General features: G+C 45.7%; 1 protein-coding gene across 5 annotated transcripts in view; it reads right to left on the bottom strand.

Moving 5' to 3' along the window:
* Nucleotides 1–1,890: 1,890 nt before the first annotated feature.
* LOC113451752 (uncharacterized) overlaps nt 1,891–27,321 on the bottom strand; it is a 40,198-nt gene continuing 14,767 nt past the window's right edge. For 2 of the 5 annotated variants that reach the window (XM_087927947.1, XM_087927949.1), the window contains exons 2-5: nt 20,780–20,891; nt 14,808–15,521; nt 12,662–12,785; nt 1,891–9,248 (exon numbers count right to left, since the gene is read on the bottom strand). In XM_087927947.1, the coding sequence (XP_087784073.1) occupies nt 8,002–9,248; nt 12,662–12,785; nt 14,808–15,521; nt 20,780–20,809 (2,115 nt within the window). In that variant the 5' untranslated portion in view covers nt 20,810–20,891 and the 3' untranslated portion in view covers nt 1,891–8,001. Of the gene's footprint in view, nt 9,249–12,661; nt 12,786–14,807; nt 15,522–20,779; nt 20,892–21,901; nt 22,660–27,321 lie in introns of those variants that run through there. The other 3 variants (XM_087927948.1, XM_026723141.2, XM_026723140.2) reach the window with 3 other exon arrangements.

Below are 27,321 nucleotides of genomic sequence, written 5' to 3'. Positions count from 1 at the left end.
CTCCAACAACAGCGTCTGAGTCGCTCCCGCTTTTCCCCCGTCCCCGTAACAGGAAAAAAAACAAACATTTTGAGGTACCTGGGAGCACCGTGCTCTGCGTTTTGGTTTAATCCCGCGTGGTTGGGTGGGCGTGAGAAGAGCCGAGTGAGCGTCTCTGCTGCTGCTACCCTTAGTGCTCCAGCCTCGGGCTCTGCAAGTTTGCAAAAGTCCCAGTGCGCAGCCCGTTTCTGCATCCCAAGCACCCAGGCAGTTGTCCATCTCTCACCAGCGCTGTCTCCAACAACAGCGGCAGCAGCAGTGGGAACTGTGGAAGTGTTTTAGCCGCTTCTCGGGTGGGGGAGCCGCTTCTGTAACTTCCACAGTTCCCGCCGCTGCTGCCGCTGTTGTTGGAGATGGCGTTGGCGAGAGAGAGACAGCTGCAGCTCGGCCTGGGCGCTTGGAATGCAGGAATGGGCTGCGCACTGGGACCTTTGCAAACTTGCAGAGGCCGAGGCTGGAGCACCAAGGGTAGCAGCAGCAGAGACACTCACTCGGCTCTTCTCATGCCCACCCAGCCACTCGAGATTAAACCAAAACGCAGTGCGCGGCGCTCCCAGGTACCTCAATTTTTTTTTCCTGTTGTTACGGGGACGGGGGAAACAGGGAGCGACTCAGATGCTGTTGTTGGAGACGGTGCTGGTGCGCGGGGTGGGGTGGGGAAGAAATTAATTCACCCCCGAAGAGACGTCCTAGTCGTTTTTTCGGGGCTCAAAAAAAAAAATAAGGCCCGGCCTTATTTTATGAGAAACACAGTAGTTATGTTGAGTGTGGGTGCTGAGAATTTGGCTCCAAAACAGAGGACAAGAGACCCAAGAAGGACAAGTTTCTCTACCTCCCAGGTTTATCCACTTCCTGTCTCCGGCACGGACTTAATTTTTGACCCTTTATCTTCACATATAAAGCCATACTTCTAATAAAATAAATAAATAAATAAATAAGAATAACAGAGGCTTCAATCTATGGGGAGGACAAGATTAAGTCTCTCCTTCTCAGTTGCTTCCTGAATTCTTATTAATCAGATTTATATCACTGCTTATTTCCCCCACAGAGGGAGTCAAGCTGGCATACAATAATTCTTCCCACGTCTTTCCATTGGACAACGAAAGTTTCCACCGCCACCAGAGGGAACTTTCTAAAGCAGGGGTGTAAAACTCAAGGCCCGTGGGCCACGTCCAGCCCACAGGGTGCTTACATCTGGCCTGTGGGGCCACTCTGAAACAGCGAAGGACTGGCTCGCGGTGCCTCTGCCAGTGAAAATGGAGCTCGGGAGGGCCGTGTGCCGGGCTCCATTTTTTACTGGCAGAGGGCTAGCAAAACAAACTAAAAACAAAAGGAGAAATGTTTCCCCTTTTGCATTTGAGCATACAAGAAGGAACAGGGAAAGAGAAAGGGCAAATGGAAAGACAAAAATAAGGAAAGATGGGAAGAGAGCAAGGAAGGAAAAAGGAGGGAAGAGGGGAAGAAGAAAGGAGAATGGAGAGATTATAATCAGACGGAGGATCTGAGGAAAGTCCTGCTTTAGGACAGGTGCCCCTGACATGAGTGACATTGACCTGGCCACATCAAGGTCAAACGCAACCCTGATGCGGCCCTCAGTGAAACTGAGTTTGACACCCCTGTTCTAACGGGTGCATTCAAACCAGGATAGCAGAGAAGCTCCAGGCTACCTCAGGGAGCTGAGTTTGCCAAGAAACCACCATCTCCCCATAAATAAGCGTAGCATAAAATAGTCGTTGTATTAGTTAACAGAGCAGAGCCATGTGTCTCTCCTATCCCTGAGGTAATTAAATAAAAGAGTCCACACCAAAAAAAAAAAGTGTAAGATATAACCGACAAGAAAACACCCGTGGATAAATTAAAGATACTTTTAATGCATTTACAACTACAGAATCACAAACGTTCACGGGAAGAAAAGCAGAGCTCACCCCTCTCCGTGCCTCTCTGTGCGAATAAAGCAGGCATGCATACAGGTTGAGGGGCTACAGGCGGGCGCGAAAGGCGAAGTTTCATCTAAAGAGAAAGCCAGAGAACTGGAGAAAAGGCCAGCGGAATCACAAGCATCTCAGAAGGAAGCACTGGCTAATCTGGATTTGGAGGAAAGGCAGATTCCGAGACACAGCGGCTTAATCAGGACCATAACTGAATGTTGTTGTTGCCGTTTTCATGGAAGAAAGGGATTTTCTTCTAGCTAGATACACACTAAAACAATTTTAATTCTGGGATGCAGGTGGGCTCGACCCTACTGTTCTTCAGTCTGGAACACTCCAGCAGCAACAGATTATAACGCTCACCGTTGGACGAGGCCAGCCTGGCTGGGGATGGTGAGAGCTTCTGCCCAACCATCTTGAGGGCACCAGGTTGGCAAAGCTCTTGTGGAACTTCTCCTGGACTGGCAAGACCTGTGTTCAAATCTTTCCTGCCTCATGAAACACAGAACCCCAAATCAGATGGGATGGGACTCAGAGCTGTGTGTGTGAGGGATCTCCATTTTCTTCTTCATCGGGAGAGGACAAGCATTGGCGAAAGAACATCCTATGATTATAAGGGGAACAGCATTCCTACACAGTCGTTTATTGTTATTTATTTAAATTTATTATAATCACCCAACTAGGAATTTCAAGAGTACTAAGCAAATACAGAGAATATTCGCAGAACCTTCTCGCTTAGAAATACCTCGAGGGCAAAACTGCCAGCTGAGACTAAAATATACTCCCTATGAATGAGGCTCAACTCATGCTGGCTTAGTTTGTTTCTAAGAACAACCAAGGTTAGCTATGTGCTGTCTTCTATTGGACAGTCTCCACATTGTGGTGTGTTGTAAATCTTTCCCTTCCCAATCCATTTTTTTTGTCTGGGAGAGAGTAACCCCATAGATCAGGGGTGTGAAACTCACTTCGTCGTGGCAGCGTCACATGACATATCACTTTTCCCCCTTAATGCTAAACGGGTGTGGGCGTGGCCAGCGCATGATACAACCAGCCCACGGGCCTTGAGTTTGACAGCCCTGCCCAAGATCCTTAATGTGCCTCCTAGCCTAGCCTAGCCTAGCAGCAGGATTACTGTAAGACAAATTGAGATTCCCCCTTCTCAACTCCTATTAAGGTGCCCCGAGATAGGTTACCATTTATGGAGTTGGACGGTATCAATTTTACTCAACTATGTTCTCCACGGAACTGTTTTTAAGAGTCCATGTTCCCAACATATAAATGAACCCAAATCCATGTAAACAAGCAGATAAAGACTGAGAGAAGCTTCAAACCAATGTTTTTCAAACTTGGAATTCTGGGAGTTGGTCCTCGCATCTTAAAATTTGCCAAGTTTGATACGCATTGCCCTAAATGATAAAATTGGTGTTAATACAGATCGGAGAAGTGTTACTGAAAAACTTAAGCCAGAAAACCCACCCCCTAACTTTCTAAATAGCTTGGTACAGTCCTGGTTTCCAGAAATTAAGGGCTAGGAAGGAAGAGACTGCCAACCTCAACTTCTCTTTTTTTCCCAGAATCCTCTCTTGCTTTCAATCTCACTGACCCAAACAGTGGAAGAAACATTACAGAGTTGCTCCTTCACCTTTGTGCTCATTTATCTAGAGAGCAAAGGGGAAAAAGAAAGAACATTAAAAAGGGAACATAGGCTAATGCAGCTCTTTTCTGGCTCAAGGCTTGCTTTGTATAACATGTAGAGTGCCTATTAAAAAAAAATTCTATATACCCCTGCTAAAATGCCAGGTTTTGCGATGTAAAAAAAGAACAGATCCAAAAAAAAAAATCACTTCAGAATTTTTCCCCATCTTTAATGTAACATGCAAGCTGCACAATTCATTTCAAAAACTGAAATATTCTCAAGGGGAAACTAACAATAAAAATGTACAACAGCATTGCGTAAAGACGCACACCCTTAAATTAATACTTCGTTGATGCACCTTTTGATTTTTCTGACAGCATGCAGTTTTTTGCGGGGAAGGAGGCTATCAGCATGGCACATCTTGCCTTGGAAATCTTTGTCCGCTCTTCCTTGCAAAAGTGTTCCTACTTTGTTAGATTGTGAAGGCATCTCCCATGCCCAATCCCCTTGAAGTTACACCTCCCCGGACACGTTTTCAATTGGATTCAGGTATGGGCCATTCCAAAACTTGGATCTTTTAGTGAAGACATTCTTTTATTGATTTGGAGGAATGCTTTGGATCATTGTGTTGGAAGGTTAAATCCTTCTTCATCTTCAGTACAGCAGAGGCCTGAATAGCATTATAGTATAGTATTCAATAGTATCCTGCCAAAATAGACTGACACTTGGAAATGTTCATAATTCCCTCCATCTTGACTAAAGTCCCAGTTCCAGCTGAAGAACAGCAGCCTCAAAGCCTAACGTTGCCACCATCATGCTTCTTCAGGTATAATGTGCAATGTTGCTTTTGTGCCAAACATTTTTCTTTTTTTTTTTTGCAATTAATGGCCAAAAGGTTCGACCTTGATCTCATCAGACCATAACACATTTCTCCCACATGCTTTTGTCAAATTAAATGTAGGTTTTCGCAAAATTTAGCCAGGCTTTGATAGGATTTTTTTTTTTTAAATAAGAAAAGGCTTCCATTTTGCCCCGCTACCGCACAGTCTAGATATATGACGAATATGGGAGATTGTCATGAGTGAAGGCAAATATACGTGTCCCAGGATAATGTTGGAGGATCCAATCTGGGTCGGTCACTGGGACCAGTTGTTTTCCATCCAAGGCTTTTGGATTCGTGCCGGAGCCCATCTTTTCGGGGAACTTGTCTCTAGCAGAATGTGTGCTTTGGACTGTTCTCTTGTGTGATATTTATATGGTGCCTGTTGTATGTGGCTTTTTAAATGCTGACTGGGGTGTTGATGGCTGGCGATTGTTTCTCCCAAAGTATTAGTTATTTTCACATGTAGTGCACAACCAGTACTTGCCAGCAATTCCTTCAGCTCCTTTGATGTTGCTGTAGGCCTTTTGGGCAGCCTCTCAAATCTCAAAAGTGTTCTCTTTTTATCAAATTTGAAACAACATTCGGTTCTTGGTAATGACCCTGTTGTTGTAACCATATTTTCTCCACTGTTGATGACTGTCTTCACTGTGTTCCGTGATACATCCAATGCCTCGAAAACATTTATGTATTTTTTTTTCCTGCCTGATACCTTCCAACAAAAGGTTCCTTTGATGCTTTGTAAGCTCTTTGCAGACCAAAGCTTTTGCTGTAAGAGGCAACTGAGCAAACGTCAGAAAAAAAATCCCATTAGAACAGCTGAACATTAATAGGCTTGATCAGAGTCATTGCAATTGATGGCAGGTATGTACTATTTAATATCAGTTTGAACGCGATTGGTTACTTCTGAACAGAGCCACATCACTACTTATAAGAGGGTGTGAACAACTTACTTATACAGCTACATCATTCTATTTTTTTAAATTTTTCCCCACTAAATAATTTTGTTTTCCGAGTGAATGGTACAGCTTATATATTACATTAAAGGTGGAAAAAAAATTCTGAAATGATTTATCTTGGTCTGATTTTTTTTTTTACATCTCAAAAATCTGGTATTTTAACAGGGGTGTGCAGAATTTCTACATCCAGTGTATGTTCCCTTTCCATCACGCTCATTTGATATCGACATACCCCAGCTTCTTCCTTCCTATTTGTCTGTAAGTTCCTTTCTTTGCAATGAACCAGACCCCCCTCTCTTCCCTATTTTCCCACATGCACGCGGGGGCACGGGGATGGGAGAACACACCCCATTCTCCAGAACATAAACAAAACACCCCCTGGAGCAGTTCAGACATGCAAACTACATGCTTGCTGGATGCACGAAGCTTTAAAGAAGGACTTCGTATGGGTGAAAAGGTTCACTAGAGACCGGATGTCACTGTATCTCTTCCAAGTCCCCATGTTCTGCAATGAGAACATTGCTCAAGTCACGCATGTGTGAACTTGTGTGAAAATGATTGTTTTTTTCCTCACCAAAACACGTCATACTCCTCAAATTCTCCCTTGCGCAAACTTTTTGGCAAGTATGTATCCCGATTCCCATTTTTTACACACGTAAAGGGAGAGATGATAGAAATTAAGAAGAGGGGCAATGCAAATTCATGCCATCTACTCCTGCGTTCTGCTGGCATCTCAGTCCATAAGTCTCCAAACATTACAGGATGCAGTGCTGACGTGTAAGAGCAGGGGCGGGCAACCTTGGCCCCTTTATGATCTCGTGGACTTCAACTCCCAGAATTCCTGAGCCAGACAGAAGTTCATTGGTAGTAAAGGGGCCTCAGTTTCCCAGATCTGCATAAGAGATACAAGAGCAGCCATCCCGTGCAATTACAAGAGCCTAAGCATCCTAGGAGTAACTCCTGATCTGGGTTTGAAAGTAGTCCTCAACCTATAACTGGTTGCTTAGCAACCAAAGTTAAGATGGACCTTTCTTGCAACTTATGACCCGAATTCGAAGTTTTGATGGCCACCCCCCTCCAGCAATCACGTGACCAAACTTTGGGCGCTTGGCAACAAGGGTTCCTTGACGGCCATTTGTAGTATCCCAAAGTCATGTGACTGCGTTTTACCTCAGTTTCGCTGAAAACCGCCATCGGCAAAACCATGCCTATAGCAAACCATTGGTTTGCTTAAAGCCCTCAGTGTTTGCTTAATACCATGGTGTTTGCTTTATGCAAAAAGGCCATAAAACTGTCTTAGAATTTTCATGATTTATGACTATGGGTGGGCTCCTCTAAGTCAAGGACTACGTGTAACCTCTCTTTGTCTTGGAGAGTTGAGTGAACTGGGCCATCTCATTGAGCTCTCGTTACTTGTTTAGTGTGTTTAGGTGAATAACATTGAGCAACTGTGCTTTAATCAACCTGAAGTTAGGATTTAGCCCAGAGTTTCTCCATCTTGGCCACTTTAAGTTGTGTGGACTTCAATTCCCAGAATTCTCCAGCCGGCATCGCCACTGCTAAGAATTCTGGGAGTTGAGGTCCAAAATTGCCAAGGTTGAGAAAGATTGATTTAGAGTGTTATGTGAACCCAGCCTTAAGGTGTTCCCTGCGTCTACTCGGGCCACATTTCACAATCTGCAGTTTTGTGGCAGAAAGGGGGAAATTACTGGAGAACGCTTAGTTTAGGGGTGTAAAATATACACAGGTTAAGTATTTCCTACATCTTTAACAATATTCAGAGCAGTGACTACTCAGGGACTTTTTAGAGTTCTCTCTGAGGGAAAACAGGGAAAAGTTCTCTTGATGGCAGACATAGGATCTAGAAAAATCTCTTCATTTTCCAATGATCCAACTGTCATATTTCCCCTCAGCTATTCTCTATCTCAAGGATGGACAACTACGGCATCTTTACAACCTGTGGACTTCAACTCCCAGAATTCCTGAGCCAGCATGGCTGCCTTGGAATTCTGGGAGTTGAAGTCTGTGGGTCCTAAAAGGGCCATAATTGCCCAATCCTGCTCTATCTTATAGCAAGGCTAGGTCACACTCTCAGCTGCTAAGACTGGTAGAGCGGTCATGTGAGGCAGACTTTTTTTTTTTTTTTGAATCAATCCTTTGGCTCCACTGGCTTGGAAAGTATCCTGCATACTTGGTGTTTACATCCATGAACGATCCCTTCTGCCTCTTTCAGGAAGTGCAGAGCGCTGTTCACACAAGCCAAGCCTGCATCTTCTACATGATGATGTGTGCACAGGTACGCAATGGCCAGAGTGCATGTCAGCTGGCCTTACCAAGCAAACCAGAAAGTAGATCTTGCAGAAACATCCCTGGGCTTATTTTAAAAAAAACACACCAAAGTTCTTTAAAACTAATAAACAAACAAAACTTTTCAATGGTACATCGAGGAAATGGAACGGCCTTCGGAGCTACAGATGCTATGCCATCCCAGAGATATAGGATTCCCCGCCAGAGTCTCATGGAAACCAGCCTGGTGCCACATCGGCAATGCTTTGCGCTCTACGAGCATTTCAATGGTTCTTCTCCTGTATGGACCCTTTTATGACTTAGAAGGTGGGAGCTGGAGATAAAGCATTTCCCGCACTCTAAGCATTCGTAGGGTTTCTCCCCCGTGTGGACCCGTTTATGGCTGACGAGACGGGAACTGGAAATGAAACTTTTCCCGCACTCGGCGCATTCAAAGGGCTTCTCCCCCGTGTGAGTCCTCTTGTGTGTGATGAGGGAGGCCTTTTGCCTGAAGCTCTTGCCGCAACCTGAGCATATATATGGCTTCTCTCCTGTGTGGATCCGACTGTGAGCCGTAAGGTTGGAACTCCGGCTGAAATTCTTCCCGCAGTCGGGGCACTTGTATGGCTTCTCGCCCGTGTGCGTCCGCTTGTGATCCGTCAGGTGGGAGCTGCTGCCGAAACGCTTCCCGCACTCCAGGCACTCGTAGGGCTTCTCTCCCGTGTGGACCCGGATGTGGTTGATGATCTGGGAGCAGGCGCTGAAGCTCTTCCCACAGAGGGTGCACTCGTAGGGCTTCTCGCCCGTGTGCGTCCGCTTGTGCGTGATCAGGGAGGCCTTCTGGTTGAAGTTCTTCCCGCAGTAGGAGCAACTGTAGGGCTTCTCCCCCGTGTGGACCCTCTTATGGGTGATAAGCTGGGAGCTGGTGCTGAAGCTCTTCCCGCACTCGGAGCACTCGTAGGGCTTCTCCCCCGTGTGCGTCCGCTCGTGGGTGATGAGGGAGGCTTTCTGGTTGAAGCTTTTGCCGCAGACGGCGCATTTGTGCGGCTTCTCGGGCATGTGGGTCTCCTCGTGCCGCATCAGCTCGGAGGGATGAGAGAACCACGTCTCGCAGACCGAACACTTGTACGGCTTCTCTCCAGTGTGGATCCTCTCGTGGATGATGAGGTGCGTTCTCTCGTAGAAACTGGCCCCGCAGAACGAGCACTTGTGGGGTTTCTCCATTGGCTGAATTTCCTGAGGGCCAAAACTTTTGCAGGAACTTTCCCCTGAGTCGACGTGCCGAGGAATCCCTTCCTGAAAGGAGCTTTCGCGTGGACCCCTGCCGCTCTCCTCAAAGCGTTTGGTCACCTTTCCAGGATGGTTTTCAGAGGGACCTTCGGGGTTCTCGTCCGACTCGGAGCCTTGGAAACCCTTCCCTGTTGCCCTTTCCAGGGATAACCCCCCACTAACGGTTGGTTCAGGATGGTTGGGCTGGAAGGATTCCTCCTCCTCTTCCTCTTCCTGCACTTGTTCATTCCCTGTGGTGACAAAAACAGATAAAAGTTAGGATAGGTGTCTCTCCATCTTCACCAAATCTGGAAGGCACAAAAGCTTTGTTCCCTCTTTGGCCTTCAGGAGTACAAGGAGTCCATGGAATCTGTTAAGGTCAAGGAGGAACTTTTACCCTCTTTGGTGGGCTTGCAACAAAGCAACAAAAAAGAAAAAAATGGAATAGGATTCACATCTTAATACAGAAGATTCTTAAAGCGAATATAAAGATAAAACCATATACTTTTCTTTTAGGTTTAATGGACAAAGATCTTGGGGGGGGGGGGGAAATATGAACTTTTGTTATATGTGCTGACAGCAGCAAATAATGCTCTATGTACAACAATGGAAAGATATTTTAATTCCACAATTAAATTCCACAATGGAAAACTGATGGTATTAGCAGAGGTGACTAAGTTAGCTTTCCTAATCAAAGAAAAAAAAAAATACAGCTAACTGTTTCTACTTGGAAAACGCTACTGACTTTGTACTTGAGGTGGGGGGAAACTTTGGGTTTTGTTGATTAGATTGTTTTGTTATAGAATATATAAGTAAATAAAAGTAAAAAGTTGAGGTTGTAGTGTTACACTAAAAGCCAGGAAAGGTCTACACCTTGGCAGTTTGAGTCCTACCAAACTCTGCGTGGCAGAGTGAGCTCCCAACATTTGCCTCAGCTCCTACCAACCTACTGTATTTCCCCCCAAATAAGATTGGGTCTTGTTTTAATTTTTGCTCCAAAAGATGCACTAGGGCTTCTTTTCAGGTGATGTCTTATTTTCCCTTCCCACATACAAGAATCTACATTTATTCATTTATTCATGCATGCACAAAAATCTACATTTATTCAAATACAGTCATGTCATCTTCTTCTGGAACATCGTCGTAACTCTCCAAACCCCGAATTCTGTCCTGGATTTCTTGCGAGTCCATTTCCTGTAGAACCACTGGCCCCAATCTCTCATGCCCAGCAATAGAGCTCTCCTTAAATGAGCACCTCTTGTCCATGTAGCCGGCTCGTAGTGCATTGGCAACACAGCTATCGGTGATTTTATCCCATGAATTCTTCACCCAAGTCACAACCTCTTGCAGGCTGGGCTTCACAAAGCTTCCGTGCTGATTCCTCTCCATTTTATTTTCAATGTAGTCATTGATTTCCATGTGCAAATGGTCCTTGAATGGCTGGTTTATTGCAATATCGAGAGTCTGGAGATAGGCAGTCATTCCTGCGGGAATCATTATTTGATCTATCCTTCTCTCTGCAAGGAAGGTCTTCATGTCTTTAGTGCGGTGAGTGCTGGCTGAATCCCAGACTAGCAAACCTCTTTGGCCACCACGCAAAACAAGTGGCAGCATTAAATCGACCCACTTCCTCACAACCGCTTGCGTGCACCAGGCTTTTTCGGTTTCGAGAACGTAAGTGCCTGAAACATGTTCGATCTTCTCTTCCTTGCCCTTAGAGATGATGAGAGGCGGGGCTTTGCTTCCATCCAGGCGAATGGCCAAAATGCAGGTCACGCGTGCGCTTTCGTAACCAGTGGAAGGAATGTAGATTGACGAGGGCCCCCTCTGATCAATTGTCGTTTGAGATCCTTGGCCCATAAACACTGAAGTTTCATCCATAGCAATCATGTTGGAGAGTTGGTATTGAGAAAAATCGATGCCGTCAACGAAGGACTTGAAGGCAAGGGCACGTTTAATAATTTCGGGATCTTCCAGCTTGAACAGCGTTGTCGATCTTCTTAGAGACAGTTCGTACCGCTGAAGGAAGCCATCCAGCCAGTGCTTTGACGCTTTGAATTCTTCCGGTGGTATTTCTAACTGGAATGCCATTGCAAGGGCAAATGCTTGAATATCAGCCCTGCGCACAACCAAACCCTTTGCTCGCCTGTCAGCGATCCATTCACAGATGATGTCTTCCAGTTCAGGAAATAAGGGTGGCCGACCCGATCCACACTTGCGCTTCTTAGCGTTTCCCTCGTCCACCTGTTGGCTGAGGTTATCGTACTCCGCTCGCCACTTTCGGACCATTCGGAGATCCAACTTCTTCTCTCTGCAGAAAGCCGTAAGAGTCTTGCCCCAAGAGTCCTCCACGATTCCTTTCTTGTACTCGACGGAATAGCTCTTTCTTTTTGCACTCATCTTGTCTGGGGGTCAAAATATTATTCCCTTTAAATCTACCATTAAATCAAGCGTTAATTGAAGACTTACGAGACAGGAGTGGCAACAAAAAAGGACGACAGTTAAGAATGACGGTCACCAAAATTCAGAAAACGTTTACTTCACACGAGTGCATTAAGTACATCCATTATGACACACAATGTATTGAATTATAAAACACGTCTGTTTGTTATCAAGTGTGCATTATTTGTGCATTGTGTCTGTACTCCAATTGGTCATTCGGCAATAAGTCTCAAGTGCATCTGTTTACGTAGTTGTTTACCTCTCGTCCAAAGGTACCCGCTTGGGTATTTACAAATAACAAATCATTAATTTATATTATCATTTATTTTAAATATTAATGTCAATAATATCATTTATTTATATTTAACTGTATATTAATATTGTTTTATAATTCAATACATCCATCGTGTGTGGACTTACTAAATGCATCCGTCTGGCTGATGATCTTAACTGGGGCTTATTTTGGGGGTAGGGCTTATATTACGAGCATCCTGAAAAATCACGGCAGGGCTTATTTTCCACTTAGGTCTTATTTTCAGGGAAATACAGTAGCAGTTCGACAGCATATAAATGTGAGTAGATAAATAGGTACCATTTCAGTGTACGCCAGGGGTGTCAAACTCAAGACCCAGGGGCCTAGATCTGGCCCATGGGGCGCCCTGGATACAGTGAAGGACTGGCCTGCAGCACCTCTGCCAGCAAAAAGAGGTCGGGAAGGCTGCATGCGGCCCTCACAAGCTCCATTCTTGCTGGCAGTGGGTTTCAGGAAGCCATCACAGCTGGCAGCAGGTCTGTGTATGGTCCTCCCAAGCTCTGTTTTCACTGGCAGAGGGTTGCGGGAGGCCGTCGCAGCCGGAAACGGAGCTCGGGAACCTTTTGCTGGCAGAATCCTCGGGCCACCATAGGTGCCCCCGACACGAGTGATGTTGAGCTGGCCACGCCCACCCCTCCCACCCCAACCCTGGCTGCCCAAGGTCGAACCTGATGCAGCCCTCAATGAAAACGAGTTTGACACCCCTGGACTAGAAGATCTCCAAGGTCCCTTCCAACTGTGTTATTAGAGTGTTTAGGGGAAGTTAAAGGAGGAACATCGCAAAACCAACGGAGGGAGCTTGCACTCCTGCCTGGGAACTCTGCAGGGACAACGGAGGAAGGGGAGAAGAGACCACAAAGAAACCACTAACCCTAACCCCAACAAAACTGAGGGTTCAAGCTGACTTGCCTGACAAAGTGGCCTCCCAATCATCCTCTTGCTTCTTTTCCAAAGGGAGCTGCACCTTCAGGACATGAGACGACGAATGATCCGATTTGGGGGAGCTAAACCCCTGTTCTAAAGTTCCTGACACCTAAATGCAAAAACAAAAGAAAACAAAAAAGTGCTTTTGAATATAGTTAGTATTGGAGAAACCGAATGGCCAGAGACCCGTTGACCTATCTGCCTCCTAATCAAAAATTGTTGACTGTCTCAAACATTTGATCATTAAAAGATAAACGGCTCTTGGATACCGAAGCTCTGTATGTTTTAAAATCGAATACGTGGGCTGCAGTTCAGCCTCTTTTCATGACAATGGTGGTTTATTCATTAGCTCAGCAAACCACAAATACTCTTGTATGACAAGAAAGGCTACAAGCCAGGCAAGGTTAGAGTTGGGTTTGAGTTTGCTCCTTTCCTTTATCACCATTATCATGAGACACACCCCACCACACCCAGGCCTATACGCAGTTCTAATTCTGGCCACACCTAACCCATTATCCCTAAATGCTATTAAGCCTATAACATGTCTACCCTATTCCGACCCTCACTACCTGATCCCCACCTGGTGCTACCTTCACCATGTTTTAACCTAAGTCTTAATGACCACCATATATGTGCCCCAACCCCCTTTAAAAATATACGCCACATCAATACATGAAAAGAGCCCTTTCCAGCAGCCCCGCAGTTGTTGCAGAATCCATCCTCAGCTCTGCTGAGTCATTTCAAAGCACACAAGCAGAAATTCAGACCTGGTAGGAGCAGAGATAAGGTGACAGGGCCGGCCGACTTGCTGCGAGGCATATTTGGAACCGACGGGCTCTGAGTGAGCTCGGAGCCTGACCCCTCTGCTGTAGCAACAGCAAAATATTTATGCCTCCAGATTTTCTGCATCACTCAGCAGGTGTTTAAACACAACAACAGATTACAGATAGTCCTCAACTTACGACCACAATGGAGCCCACCCATTTATGTTGTTAAGGGAGAAATCTGTTAAAAGTGAGTTTTGCCCCACTGTACGACTTTCCTTGCTCCTGTTGTTAACGGAATCCTTGCAGTTGTTAAATTAGAAACATGGTGGTTAAAAGTGACTCTGGATTCCCCACTTTGCTTGTCAGACGGTCGCAAAAGGGGATCGCATGACTCCGGGAACACTGCAAACCGTCATAAATACGAACCAGTTGGCAAGCAACTGAATTTGGATCACGTGACCTGCTGGCATGGTTGTGAAGTGTGAAAAACGGACATAGGTCACTTGTTTTTCAGTGCCGTTGTCTGACTTCAAACAAACTAAACAAATGGTTGTAAGTCAAGGACTACTTGTAATTGAGCAGGGCACACTTTTTAAAGCAGTGGTCACCAACCAGTGGGCCGGGGACCACTGGTGGTCTATGAGAAAATTTTGGTGATCTGCAGAGAAATGTCCCCCCAAAGCAATTAATCCAGGCTGGGCAGGAACACAAGGCTGCGCCGCCCACGTGGCCCGCGGGAACACAAGGCTTGCGTCGCTTGCATTGCGAACAACGTGAGGTAGTGAGGGGAGGGGGGAAAGGGCAGAGTGGGGGAACTTGCCCCACTCGCCCCATGTGCCTGGCCTGGTCACCGGGCTGCTTTTTTCCGCTTCTTTCTTTCTTCTTCTGCTTTTGGCTGCATGCAAGGAAAGCAACCAAAGTCTTTCTTTCTCTCCCCAAAACTCCTCCGGAAATGAGTCTTTGGGATCCTGCAAGTCCTCCTGCTCCAAGAGGCTACATGGCAAAGACTCATTTCTGGCAGAGTTTGGGGGAGAGAAAGACAGACTTCTACTGCTTCTGCTGCTTTCCTTGCATGAAGCCAAAAGTCTCTCTCTCTCCTCTGTGATCCCAAGTAAATAATGATCGATCAGTGGGAAAACGGGATGGGGAATTTTCCTGCAGGCTTTTTTGGAGATTTTCCCAGGGTCTCTGCTGCTTTCTGCAGAGACCCTGGGAAAACGTCAAGCCACTGTCAGTCAAAATTCATATTAGTGGTCCGCGGGATGTAAAATTATGTGTTTGGTGGTCCCTTGGGTCCAAAAGTTTGGCAACCCCTGTTGTAAAGGATCACAGCCGCCAACTCCCGATGCCATCACCCCTCTCACCTTCTGCTCCGGCTCTTCAGCGTCTTGCAAGAAACGTTCGGCCAGGGCAACGGCCCGTGTGCAGGTCTCCGGCCCTTGTTCCCGGATCCAGCTCTGCATCTCAGGGGGCAGGACGGTCAGGAACTGCTCCAGGATAAGCAACTCCAGGATCTGCTCCTTCGTGTGGGTCTCTGGCCTGAGCCACTGATGACAGAGCTCCCAGAGCTGGTTGCAAACCTCCCGGGGCCCTTCGGCTTCCTCGTAGCAGAAAAGGCGGAAACGCTGTCTCCGTATCTCCACGTGGACAGCATCCTCGTCCAGAACCTCTTCTTTCACCTTCACGGGGGAACCCTGGCTACTCCCGTAGGCCTTATTGTCACCCAACGTGCCCTCAGATACGCACTCTACTTTCGGCCACTGGTTGTCTTCTTCTCCTCTCTTGAAGGAGGTTGGGCAGTACTTGGGGTCTTCCCCTAGCATATAGTGAGGGGACCGGGGGTTCCTCCACCCCGAACGCGAAGGCTGCATGGTCTTCAGGAAGTCTTGTAATTGGTTCTCCCAGCATTGGTCCTCTGGCTCCTGCTTAAACTGCTGGGGGGGCACAGCCCCCTCCATCAACTCCCCGGTGGTCTCGATCTGAACCACATGAAGGTCTTGTGCTTTGCCTTCCAAACCCTCCTGTGATTCGGCTCCGGCAGCTTCCTGTTCCTCCATTTCGGTTTCCGAATCCAGCTCCTGCGTTAAAAAATGAAAAAAATAATAATAATCAGGGTTACCTACGTACCAAAACCAGACTCCACCCCGCCAAAGCAAACTGCAAGGACAGTGCAAACTAAATTAAGCATGCAAAAAAAAAAAAAAAAGAAGTCCTAGGAGGGTCTCGACTGGGCTTTTATTAAGTCTCACTTCTCCAGGCATGTGAGGTGGCAACATCCAAATTTCCCACAGTTGGAATAGAATTCCGGCACTTGCAGTTGCAACACCTTTGGGGAAGACAGACGTTACCCAAGTTTGTAGACATCCAGGAATTGCAGGTAAGCTGAGTTGATGGCAAAATGAGGACAACTGACCTGAAAATGCTTTTAAAACAGTCCTCGACTTACCATCCCAGTGGAACCCGTAATTTCTGTCGTTAAGTGAGACCTTTGTTAAGGGAGGTTTGCCCCGTTTTATGATTTTGCTTGTTATCTCTCAAGTTTTTATTTTATTTTATTCTACATATACACATCAGTGCCTGAACAATGTGGCAGCTGGGTATCATACATTTTGGTGCAAATAAAAATAATAACATTAATCACATCTGTTATATTCATCAAACTTATATAACTCTCATGTTAATACACATCTTTATATTAAGTTATGGTCTTTCCATTATTTGATTATTCAAGCATTTGAGTATATTATTCTAATGCCAATCGCAATATTGTTTAAACATGGTAATTCCATTCAATTTCTAATCTTCCCTCTAAATGTTGCTTTCATCTTGTTATATAAAAATGTATGCATTAATAATTCCCCCTCAAAAATAATAACATATCTGTTACATTCACTGAACTTATATAATTCTAGTGTTGATACACTTTATTTTACGATTTTTCTTGCCACCGTTGTTAAGTCCATCACAGCAGTTGATAAGTTGGTAACCCGGTTGTTAAGTGAATCTGGTTTCCCCCATTGATTTTGCTTGTCAGGAGGTGGCAAAAAAGGGTTCCCATTGTTGTGGTTCGTCGGCAGCCTGTGCAGCAGAATCGGACAGTGGGGAAGAACAGGGACCAATCCAGGAAACCGGGGAGGACTCAGATGAGGGTCCTGCATCCGATACAGAAATGGGGCCAGGACAAATCTGGGAGTTATGTGCTGACTCCGGAGTCTCCAGAATCTGGCAGCAGCGAGGCCGAGGAACAAGGGGAGCCTGTTCCCAGTGTGTGCTTGCGCAGAGCTGCCAGAAGGCAAGAGCAGCTAAGACAAAAGGGGCAACTCGGGAGTAAGGCTTGGAGGTGATTGTTCCTCCCATAAGATATAAAGGAAGTGCAAAGGTAGAGAAACCTTTGCAGGAAGCAAAGTCGTTTGCTCTGTTCGGATTAAACCTTGAAGCTCTGAATGGACTTTGTGCTTCATTTGGCTTTTTACAGTTAATTTGGCGCTTTAGTTGTTGGCAGCAATTCAAAGGAGAGAAAGGTGGGTGCTTATCTTGAGGGACTGTTTGGGACTCATTACGGGCTGGGAATGAACATAATTCCCAGTGTTGAAATAAAACAAAAGTTGTTTGGACTAAGCGTGTGCTTAATTATGGTCTCAGGAAGACTTGGTCAGATTACCCATGACTTTGGGATACAACAGCAGTTGTAAATATGGTTGCTAAGCATCTGAATTTTGATCACACGATCGTGGGGATGCTACAAAGATCATACCTGTGAAAAAATGGTCACAAGTCACCTCTTTTCATTGCTGTTGTAACTTTGAACGGACACTAAATGAAGTGTTGTAAATCGAGGATAACCTGCATTTTAAAGGCAACTGGACTTCCTGATTTTTCTTTTAAGATGTCTTGCTTCTCATCCAAAAAAGCTTTTTCAGTTCTGTTGGGGAATCTTTTAAAATAAAAGCACTTTGGGGACAACCATGACCTGGATGAATGAGAACCTTCCCAGACACATGGGTACAACTGACTTATCAATCAAATTACCAGAATATACTATCACATCTGCTAAGTTTGACTTTAACTTTTGGGTTAAGTGTCCTCAAACTGAGTTTGACTTCTATCGTGGAAGCAACCTAGAAGTGGCCTATGGTTGCCTTCTTCTGAGATATAATTTGTCTGGCTTATTTTTCCTGGTGGTCTCCCATCCAATAATTAACCATATCCAACTCTGCTTAGGTTTAGTGCAGGGGTCTGCAACCGTAAACACTCAAAGAGCCATTTGGACCCGTTTCCCTCAGAAAAGAAAACACCGGGAGCCAATAATTTAACAACTGGTGTGACTGGGTAGTGGGTGGCCAACTCGACGTCACTCACTCCCACTCAAGTCACCTCCTGCTCTGGAATATGGAGTGAGTCTCCATTCCCTGCCATCACCCTTACCTTCTCAGGCCAGGCGAGGAGTGATGGGGAGGGGCCAGCCAGTGGTGAGATCAGCCGACAGGGAGCGGCAGCAGAGGGCCGAAAGAGCCGCATGCAGCTCCAGAGCTGCAGATTGCAGACCCCTGGTTAGTGGGGGGTGGAAGAGATCAACCAAGTACATATAGTCCTCGTCTTATAACCACAGTTGAACCCAATATTTCTGTTGCCCAGTGTGACATTCGTTGACTCATTATACGACCTTTCTTGCCACAGTTGTTAAGTGAAACACTGCAGTTGTTGAGTCAGTGACAGTATTGGTAAAGTGCATCAGGCTTCCCCATGGACTTTGCTTGTCAGAAGGTCACAAAAGGTGATCACAAGGGGTTACTGCAATCGTCATAGATGTGAGTCAGTTGCTGAGAGTCTGACCACGGGAGAATAAGCGAGATAGTTATTATAAGTGAATTTTGTGCTATTTTTACAACCTTTTTGCTACCGTTGTTAAGTCAGTGACACGGTTGTAAAGTGAATCCGGCTCCCCCATTGACTTTGCTTCTCAAAGATGATCACATGACCCCGGGGCCACTGCAATCGTCATAAATATGAGTCAGTTGCCAAGCATCCAAATATCAATCATGCGATTAGGTGGATGCTGCACCGTAAGTGTGAAAGATGGTCAAAAGTCCCTTTGTTCAGTGCCATTGTTAACTTTGAATGGTCACTAAACAAACTGTTGTAAGTTGAGGACTACCTGTGTAGGCTACCCATGCTTTAAGCCCTTTTGTCATGCTAGCAGACTTCTGGTACATAATATGAATCCACTCTTCAAGAAGATGTCACACAGGGATGTGGATTAATCCTCCATTGTTCCATGCAGGTCCACTATGCATGCACAGGCACCTTCCGCCAGCCTGCTGATTGTTGGGTATCTGCTATGCACGTGCAGGGGGTGGGGGGCACGCAGAGGCGTGGAGCATGCATGAGGCGGTTGCATGCATGCCCAGAGGCGCATGGCACACGGGGGTTGTGCGTGTATGTGTAGAAGCGTGCAGGAGGGTAGCATGAGCAGGGGGCAGGGGTTATGTGCTCACTGCATTATGGGTACAGGCACGAGAGTGCGTGAGCACACACACGCACTTTCACCACACAAGGATGAAAAGGTTAGCCATCACTGGCCTATACCAGTGGTCGCCAACCAGTGGGCCGGGGACCACTGGTGGTCTATCAGAAGGTCGCAAAAGGGGATCGCATGAACACTGCAAGCTGTCATAAATACGAAACAGTTGGCAAGCAACTGAATTTGGATCACGTGACCTGCTGGCATGGTTGTGAAGTGTGAAAAACGGACATAGGTCGCTTTTTTTTTCAGTGCCTTGTAACTTCGAACAAACTAAACAAATGGTTGTAAGTCGAGGACTACCTGTAATTGAACAGGGCACACTTTTTAAAGCAGTGGTCGCCAACCAGTGGGCCGGGGACCACTGGTGGTCCGTGAGAAAATTTTGGTGGTCCACAATGTCCCTGCGGGAGCACAAGGCTTGCGTTGCTTGCATTGCGAACATGAGGTAGTGAGGGGAGGGGGGAAAGGGCAGAGGGGGGGAACTTGCCCCATGCGCCTGGCCTGGTCACCGGGCTGCTTCTTTCCGCTTCTTTCTTTCTTCTTCTGCTTTTGGCTGCATGCAAGGAAAGCAACCAAAGTCTTTCTTTCTCTCCCCAAAACTCCTCCGGAAATGAGTCTTTGGGACCCTGGAAGTCCTCCTGCTCCAAGAGGCTGCGCCGGCAAAGACTCATTTCTGGCAGAGTTTAGGGGAGAGAAAGAAAGACTTCTGCTGCTTTCCTTGCATGAAGCCAAAAGTCTCTCTCTCTCCCCTGAGAATGGAGCTGGAAACGGTATCCTGTGATCCCAAATAAAGAATGATCGAGGGTGGGGAATTTTCTTGCAGACTTTTGGGGGCATTTTCCCCAGGGTCTCTGCTGCTTTCTGCAGAGACCCTGGGAAAACCTCAAGCCACCATCAGTCAAAATTCATATTAGTGGTCCGCGGGATTTAAAATTATGTGTTTGGTGGTCCCTGAGGTCCAAAAGATTGGCGACCCCTTGGCCTATAGCATTCCAGACAAGGGGCTGTCCACCTATCTTTTTAAAAGCCTCCATTGATAGAGCACCCCCCACTTCTGAAGGCAAACTGGTTTACTGGTTTATTGGTGGAAGGAAATATTGCAAAGGACAAGGTTCCCAGTCAGCCAAGCTCAGATAGAAAGACCCAAACTACAGCTAAGCCTCCACTTACAACAGTTCATTTAGTGACTATTCGCAGTTACAACAGCACTGAAAAAAAAAGTGACTTATGGCCGTTTTTCAAGCTTACGACCGCGGCAGCATCTCCACAGTCATGTGATCAAAATTCAGATGCTTGGCGACTGACTCGTGTTTATGAAAGTTGCAGTATCTGGGGGTCACGTGTTCATTGTTGCAAAACCAAGCCAAATTCACTTACAACTATCACAAAAAGGTTGTTAAAAATGGGACAAAATTCACTTAATAACTGTCTGGCTTAGCAAACAGAAATTTTGGGCTCAAATGTGGTCATAAACCGAGGACTACCTATTTTGTTGAAACTCTCAATCCTGCCCAGTCCATTATTTTTCAAGAAACGCTGTTAATTATTTTTAAAATTCAGTATCTGTACCAGTCCTTTACATTTTTTATCAGGGTTTTAAATTCTTAATTTATCTATACAGGCATCTGCTGCTCCAAATATATATTTTTTAAAAAAATTAAATTGCTTTACTTTAAAAATAGTTGGCAACTCTGAAATTCTTTCAACAATCAGGCCTAAATTAATAACGAGGATTTTAAAAGTCGTTAATCAAGATAACTTGAGCAGGACGATCCAAGTAAGTCAGCTTTTTTTTTGATTAAGCATTCTTACTGTTGCAGAATGTTGGTCTACTCTGGGCATTGAGTGCCCTGTGCAGATCCCTGGAACAAGCTGGCCGGGTCACATTGGAGTTTTCTCCAAAGAGGAATATTCTGCCAAAGCCCTGCCAAACAAGGCGAGTCATCAGAAATCGCATGAATTTAAACTACAAATTCTTGTTACATGAATCTACCCACCCAGGAACCACAAGCCGTCCTTGTAGCCCTTCAAAACCTGGCTATTTAACTTCCCCTCCATTGTTGTCGTCGTTTTTAATCTCTGCGACTGGCATTTGGCCAGATTTAGAGCGGTGTTTCTCAACCTTGACCACTTGACCGGACTCCAACTCCCAGAATTCCTCAGCCAGCCACGTGGCTGGCTGAGGAATTCTGGGAGCTGAAGTCCACCCATCTTCAAGCAGCCAAGGTTGAGGAAACACGGTTTTAGATCCCAGCGCGTCGCCTCTTCTGCTTCAAACTTTCGACCTGTCAGCTATGGACCCCCCCAAAATCTGGGAAAATATTCTGGGGACCCTTCCCCCCTTAGCTCCCTCTCTCCTTTGTTCCCCCTTCCTGATTATCCTTTGCCTCAGGCTGGAGTGAATGAAGAGACTCCCTTAGTCACGCTTGATCTTAAAAGACATCAACAGGGGGAGAGAGGAACGACCACAGACCGCAGGCTTGCTCCTCCGTTACTCATCCCTTAACCTGGAGTCCCAAGGACGCTCTGCCCACAACCCACTTGAGGCCTTGTGCCCTAGGAGGCCCTTTACAGGCAAAACCTGTAAACCTGTGAAAAGCGCACCCACCAGCTCAGCCAGTTGCACCGGTGTCAGCCTGCAGTCCGTCATTAGCAATTCCCAGCCCAATTGCAAGGCCGGTCCATTGCAGCAAAGCAAGAGGTGTCTTAAGGACTAGTATATTTATTAGACCAGCGCCCTCTCCGTCTATTCCTGTGCCATCTAACGGCACAGCTAAAGTTTGTCCACGGTCCTGGCATCCCCCCACACACCTCCCCTCCAGCCTCGGTTTCTCCATTTCTCCCCCTTCCTCAAGACTTAGCTCTCCCCACCTCCTCCGTTGCAGGGGGCTTCCTCCCCCCCCCATTTTTTTTCCTTTGCCTGCCCAAACTCACCCCCTGCCTTGCAGCCTTTGTGTCCGCTGCAGCCGCAGCTCTTTGATGGCTCCCAGATTGGGGACCAAGAAGCGAAAGGCAGTTTCTCATGTCACACCGGAGGCAAAGAGGCGGGGCGGGAAGGGGAGGAGAAGGGGAGCCAGCCTGCCCGCCTGCCCGCCTGCCCACCCGCTTTCCCTCTCCCAGTTGTGAATCAAATTTCCATCGCTTTTTCTAGGAAGGCAGAACTTGCTGGACTTAACCCTTCAGCAAACCAGAGGGGAAGAGGACTCCGACTTGCTCCCGGCGACCTTTTCAAGAGAGGCTACAAAGACCCAGAAACGGGGGAGCCAAATTTGTGCACCCTACTTTTTTAAAAGCAGAAGGGGGGCAGGCTGGCCAGGGATGATGGATGCTGTAGCCCCACCCTATCTGGGGGAGGGGGGGAAGGAAGCTGTGCAGGGGGGCAGCGAGGAGGGGTGGTTAATTGATATACGTTTTCCTGAGCTTGCCCGGAGCCATACAAGCGGCAAGCGGCACACACACACACACGTCAGCTGATGGATGAGACGCCAGAGCATAAAATGCTGTATTGATTCATTTATTCTTTGCCCATGAAATATATATGAGCGTCACATTTGCCAGTTGAGCGAACCAGGAAAGATAGCAAGCAAATCAAAGCACAGTGAAAAACATTATTAAAAACACTTTGATGCCCTTTGAATGTGAAATGATATTCTCTTCTTTCTTTCTTTCCTTCCTTTCTTTCCTTTCTTTCTTTTTTTTCTTTCTTTACTTCCTTGCCTTTCTTTTTTTTCTTTCTTTCTTTTAGTTCCTTTCTTCCTTTCTTTTCTTTTTCTTTCTTTCTTTCTTTCTTTCCTTTCTATCTTTCTTTCTTTACGTCCTTTCCTTCTTTCCTTTCTTTTTCTTTCTTTCTTTCTTTTTCTTTCCTTTCTTCCTTTCTTTCCTTTCTATCTTTCTTTCTTTCTTCTTTCTTTCCTTTCTTTTAGTTCCTTCCTTCCTTTCCTTCTTTCCTTCCTTCCTTTCTTTTTCTTTCTTTCTTTCCTTTCTTTCTTTACTTCCTTTCTTTCTTTCTTTCTTTCTTTCTTTCTTTCTTTTTTTTTAGTTTCTTTCTTTCCTTCCTTCCTTCCTTCCTTCCTTCCTGTCCTTCTTTCCTTTCTATCTTTCTTTCTTTCCTTCCTTCTTTCCTTTCTCTCTCTTTCTCTCTTTCTTTCTCTCCCCTCCTTCTCTTCTCTCCATCCCACAACACACAAAAAGCACCCTGTGTCCAAATACAAATTGTAATCAATTGGACCAAATTGGGAGAATCTTCCATGTCTTACAGCCACACCTACTACTGTTGTTGTCATTATCCAACCACTGGCTTTATTTGGGGTAATTCAAAAGTTCCCGTTTCCTATGGTCCCCACAAACAAGCACCTTGTGAGGTTTCCAAGAGCTAGCTTTCAAATGTCAGGGAAGACCAAGCAGCATTTTGTCCACACAAGCTAACTCGCCCATTCATTCATTTCATTCAGTCATTCATTATTTCTGACCATAAATGACTTATGACCATAATTGACCATAATTGACCATAAACTGCGAAATGTATGTTGCCAAGTGAGACATTTCTTAAGTGAGTTTTGCCCTGTTTTATGACTTTGCTTCCCACAGTCGTTAAGCAAATCAGTGCAGTTATTCACAGTCTTGTTAAGTGAATCTGACTTCTTCATTGACTTTGCTTGCCAAAAGGTCACAAAGAGATGTTCACATGATCCATGGACTATCAACCGTCATAAATACGAACCAGCTGCCAAGCATCCAAATCTTAGTCACGTGACTGTGAGGATGCTCCGATGGCCATAAGTGTGACAAATAACCACAAGTCACTTTTTTTCAATGACGTTCTAACATCAAACATCACTAAATGAACTGCTGTAAGCCAAGGACTTCCTCTACCATTCTTACTGGTGGAGGATAGAAGGGATGAATGCGCATACATATAGGAAAGGGAAAGATATAAAAGAAAATCCCTTTCGTTGGAATTAGTCCAACAAAAAATAATGGAAAGTGCTGAAATGAACATGCTCACATTAAAAATGAAAGAGAAAGAGTATTTTTCAATTCGGCACCAATGGTATGAATGGTTAGCGAATAGAAATAAGAAACAAGATGTGAAGACGTAAGAGACCTTAAGGAAATGATTTGTAAATATGTAAAGTATGTAAGAATATAAAATAGAACTAACTATTGATAAGGATATTAGTTACTGATAAATGTACATTTAATGTCTGTATTAAAATTTATAAGACAATGGTACCTGTAGATGTCAAAATGCTGTTGAAAATACTGTATGATTATGATTTGAGTTGTAATGGTGGAAATAAAAACCTATTAAAAAGAAAATCCCTCTATAGGTAGTCCTTGAATTACAATCATAGCGAGTTCGAAGTTATAACGGGACTGAATTAATAGTGACTTGCAACCCATCCTGACACTTACAACTGTCAGCCTCCAATAATTCTTCCTGACATCTTTTACTGCTTGACGGCTGCCATGGAAATGGGGGAGGGAGGGATAGTTGGATCTTGTGAGGGAAGGGTGTTGGAGGCCGAAGTTGTGTGAACTGTAAAAGATGGGGCGCTTTCCGGCTTTCTGCGCAACTGCAGCCACTTATCTTTTCTAGGCCAAAGTCAACCGTCACTAAATGAACTGTTGTAAGTGGAGGACTCGACTCAATGTCCTGCAAAATGCGGAGGATGGGACACATAAATCTCCCATTTCTGGGGTGAGAATCAATTGGGGAAGGCCATCCACCCATCTCCTGAGCTATTGATTAATTAGATGAACAGAGTTGGAAGGGACCTTGGAAGTCATCTAGTCCAACCCCTCCCCCGCCCAAGCAGGAGACCCTACACACCAGTGATGGTGAACCTTTTTGTTGTGGTGTGCCGAAAGTGTGCGTGATAGTGCGTGCGCGCGTCTCAACACCCACAGTGCAATGCACCTTGCTCCCCCCTGCACATGCGCACGCAACACCCCCGCCCTGCTCCCTTACCTGCACTGCACATGCGTAAGCCTCACAGCTGATTTTCAGCCTGTTTGAGGCCGTTTTTGCCCTCCCAGAGGCTTAAGGGAAGCCTCTGCAGCCTTAGGAGGTTTCCCTCAAGCCTCCAGGATGGCGAAAATGGCCTCCCCTGGGCTCCAGAGGCACTCCGGAGGCTGAAAACAGGCACTTGCAGTATTTCCAGAAGGCTCGTTTTTCGGCCTCCCGAGGCTGCAGAGGCTCCCCTCAAGCCTCCGGGAGGGCAAAAATGGCCTCAAATGGGCCGAAAATCAGCTGGGAGGTGCGCGCATACGCAGTGCAGGTAAGTTTGGCTGGGGCTTGCGTGCCTGGACACATGGCTCTGTGTGTCGCCTGTGGCACACATGCCATAGGTTCGCCATCACGGTCCTACACCATTTCTGACCAATGGCAGTCTAATGTCTTCTTGAAAGTTTCAAGGGATGGCGCTCCCACAACTTCTGTTCCATGGATTGATTGTTCTCACTGTCAGAAAGTTTCTCCTTATTTCCAGGTTAACTCTCTCCTTGTTCAGTGGGATCTTGTTTTTCTGCTTCTGGCAATTTTGCTGGTTTCCCTCCACCCCACAACCGACTACATCCTGCCTCCGCCTTTTAACTCCACTCCTTTGCTTTGTCTCGTTGTTTTTTGCCGATTTTATTGCTTTATGATTGATTGCTTTAATCTGTTTATTGCTGGCTCCTTTGGTTGGCTGTGTAAGAAAAGCCAGGCACAGGACCATTAAATGAGAGAAATAAATAAAAGCCAGGTTCTCTGCCCGTTCTCTGGCCTCTTAGTCATCCCCAACAAAATGACCGCTCGGCTGATGTTGTTTTTAACTTTTAATCACGTTTGTCTGCTGGTTTTGTGAGTGGGCAGCCTTGAAATTAGGTTTATGGCATTTCTGCCCATCACTCAAAAATGCACAAGAGGCTAACAGGAGAGCGAGCTAGTGCTGGATCTTTTCCAAAACCTGATCGCCCTTCAGCTCAAATTTCATTCATTTACTTGGCACTTTTTCTAGCCTGCCACTGGGCAGCTTAACAAAGTAAGAAACACCGAAAAGCATTAAGAAAAACACACACGCAAAGACACACATGCTGTACACACAGGACCCAAAATGGAGACTACGACAAATTCAACTGAAAGCTCAGCGCAATGCAAGGAGGCACAGGAGAGTGGTCAAAAAAAGTCAAAATGGCCGCTGTATCAACTCCATGCCCCATGCTCATCTGGTAGTCCTTGCTGACAATGTTTCTTGATGGAAAAAGGCTTAAACCCAAAGGCAATTACCAATTCTTGCTGCTTTATCAAAACAAGTTACCAGAAATGTTAGAATTGTTTTCCATTAAGTCAAGGTAAAGGTTCCCCTCGCACATATGCGCTAGTTGTTTCCGGCTCTAGGGGACTCTACCTCTCCCCTGCTCTGCCCAGCTGGTCTGTGCCCTTCCCTAGTTTCTTCCACAGCCAACGGAGCCATACTCCCGCTCCCTGTCAGCTGCTCGGCCCTCGAATTAGATGTCTGACAGGGGCATGACAATGTCTATCTAGATCAGCGGTAGTCAACCTGGTCCCTACCGCCCACTAGTGGGCGTTTGTTGTAATGACGAGGCAGTCAAGTTGTTTGATCATGATCAACTGAATCATGATGAACTTTATTGGAATCTAGTCTTGCATTTATACACATTTTTAGTAATCCTCCAACATTGGTTAACTTTGGTTACTGCTTAACTTTCGTTACTGTTTAGCATAATAGTAATTAACACAATTAATTATCTCTAGTTAAAGTCTAACATATGTTTACTTCCTCTCTCTAATCCTCCTTTTGATTAGTGACTTTGTTTGCCTGAGTTGTATTTGCTTGGAAACATTCTTTATCTGAGGTTTGCCATCCGAGATAGGAACATTCCTGCAATTACAACTCTACAGGCGTTCCAGCTTTCGTGGTGGGCGGTAGGGGTTTTGTCCCCTACCTTATAAATCACCATTACTATGGAACTGGTGGGCGGTTAGAGAACATTTTACTACTAACAGAGACACAAAAGTGGGAGGTAGTATAAAAAGGTTGACTACCCCTGATCTAGATCATAAATGCAAATTCATGGTACAAATCAATTCTGTTTATAGCCTCAGGAGGTATAGGAAATGGTATGGGTAACTCAACCATCTCTATGGTGGGTCTAAGAAAAGAACCATTTGTGTCCGTCCCCCCCAAGAAATGCAAGGGGGGAAATTTTTGGATCATCCTAGACTCATGTACATAAGCCATGTGGCTTGGTGCATTCATGTCTGCCGTCCTAATTCTTTATGGCTGTGCTTAACAAAAAGCTGGAGACAGCCTGCTTTTATTAATCTAATCAAAGGATCAACTGAGTAA

The sequence above is a fragment of the Pseudonaja textilis genome, chromosome 2, assembly GCF_049901715.1.
Source record: "Pseudonaja textilis isolate UNSWEBS1 chromosome 2, rPseTex1.2, whole genome shotgun sequence".
NCBI classification, from domain to species: domain Eukaryota; kingdom Metazoa; phylum Chordata; class Lepidosauria; order Squamata; family Elapidae; genus Pseudonaja; species Pseudonaja textilis.
Note: the sequence above shows the minus strand (reverse complement) of the source record. Positions and strands in the feature narration are given on the sequence as shown.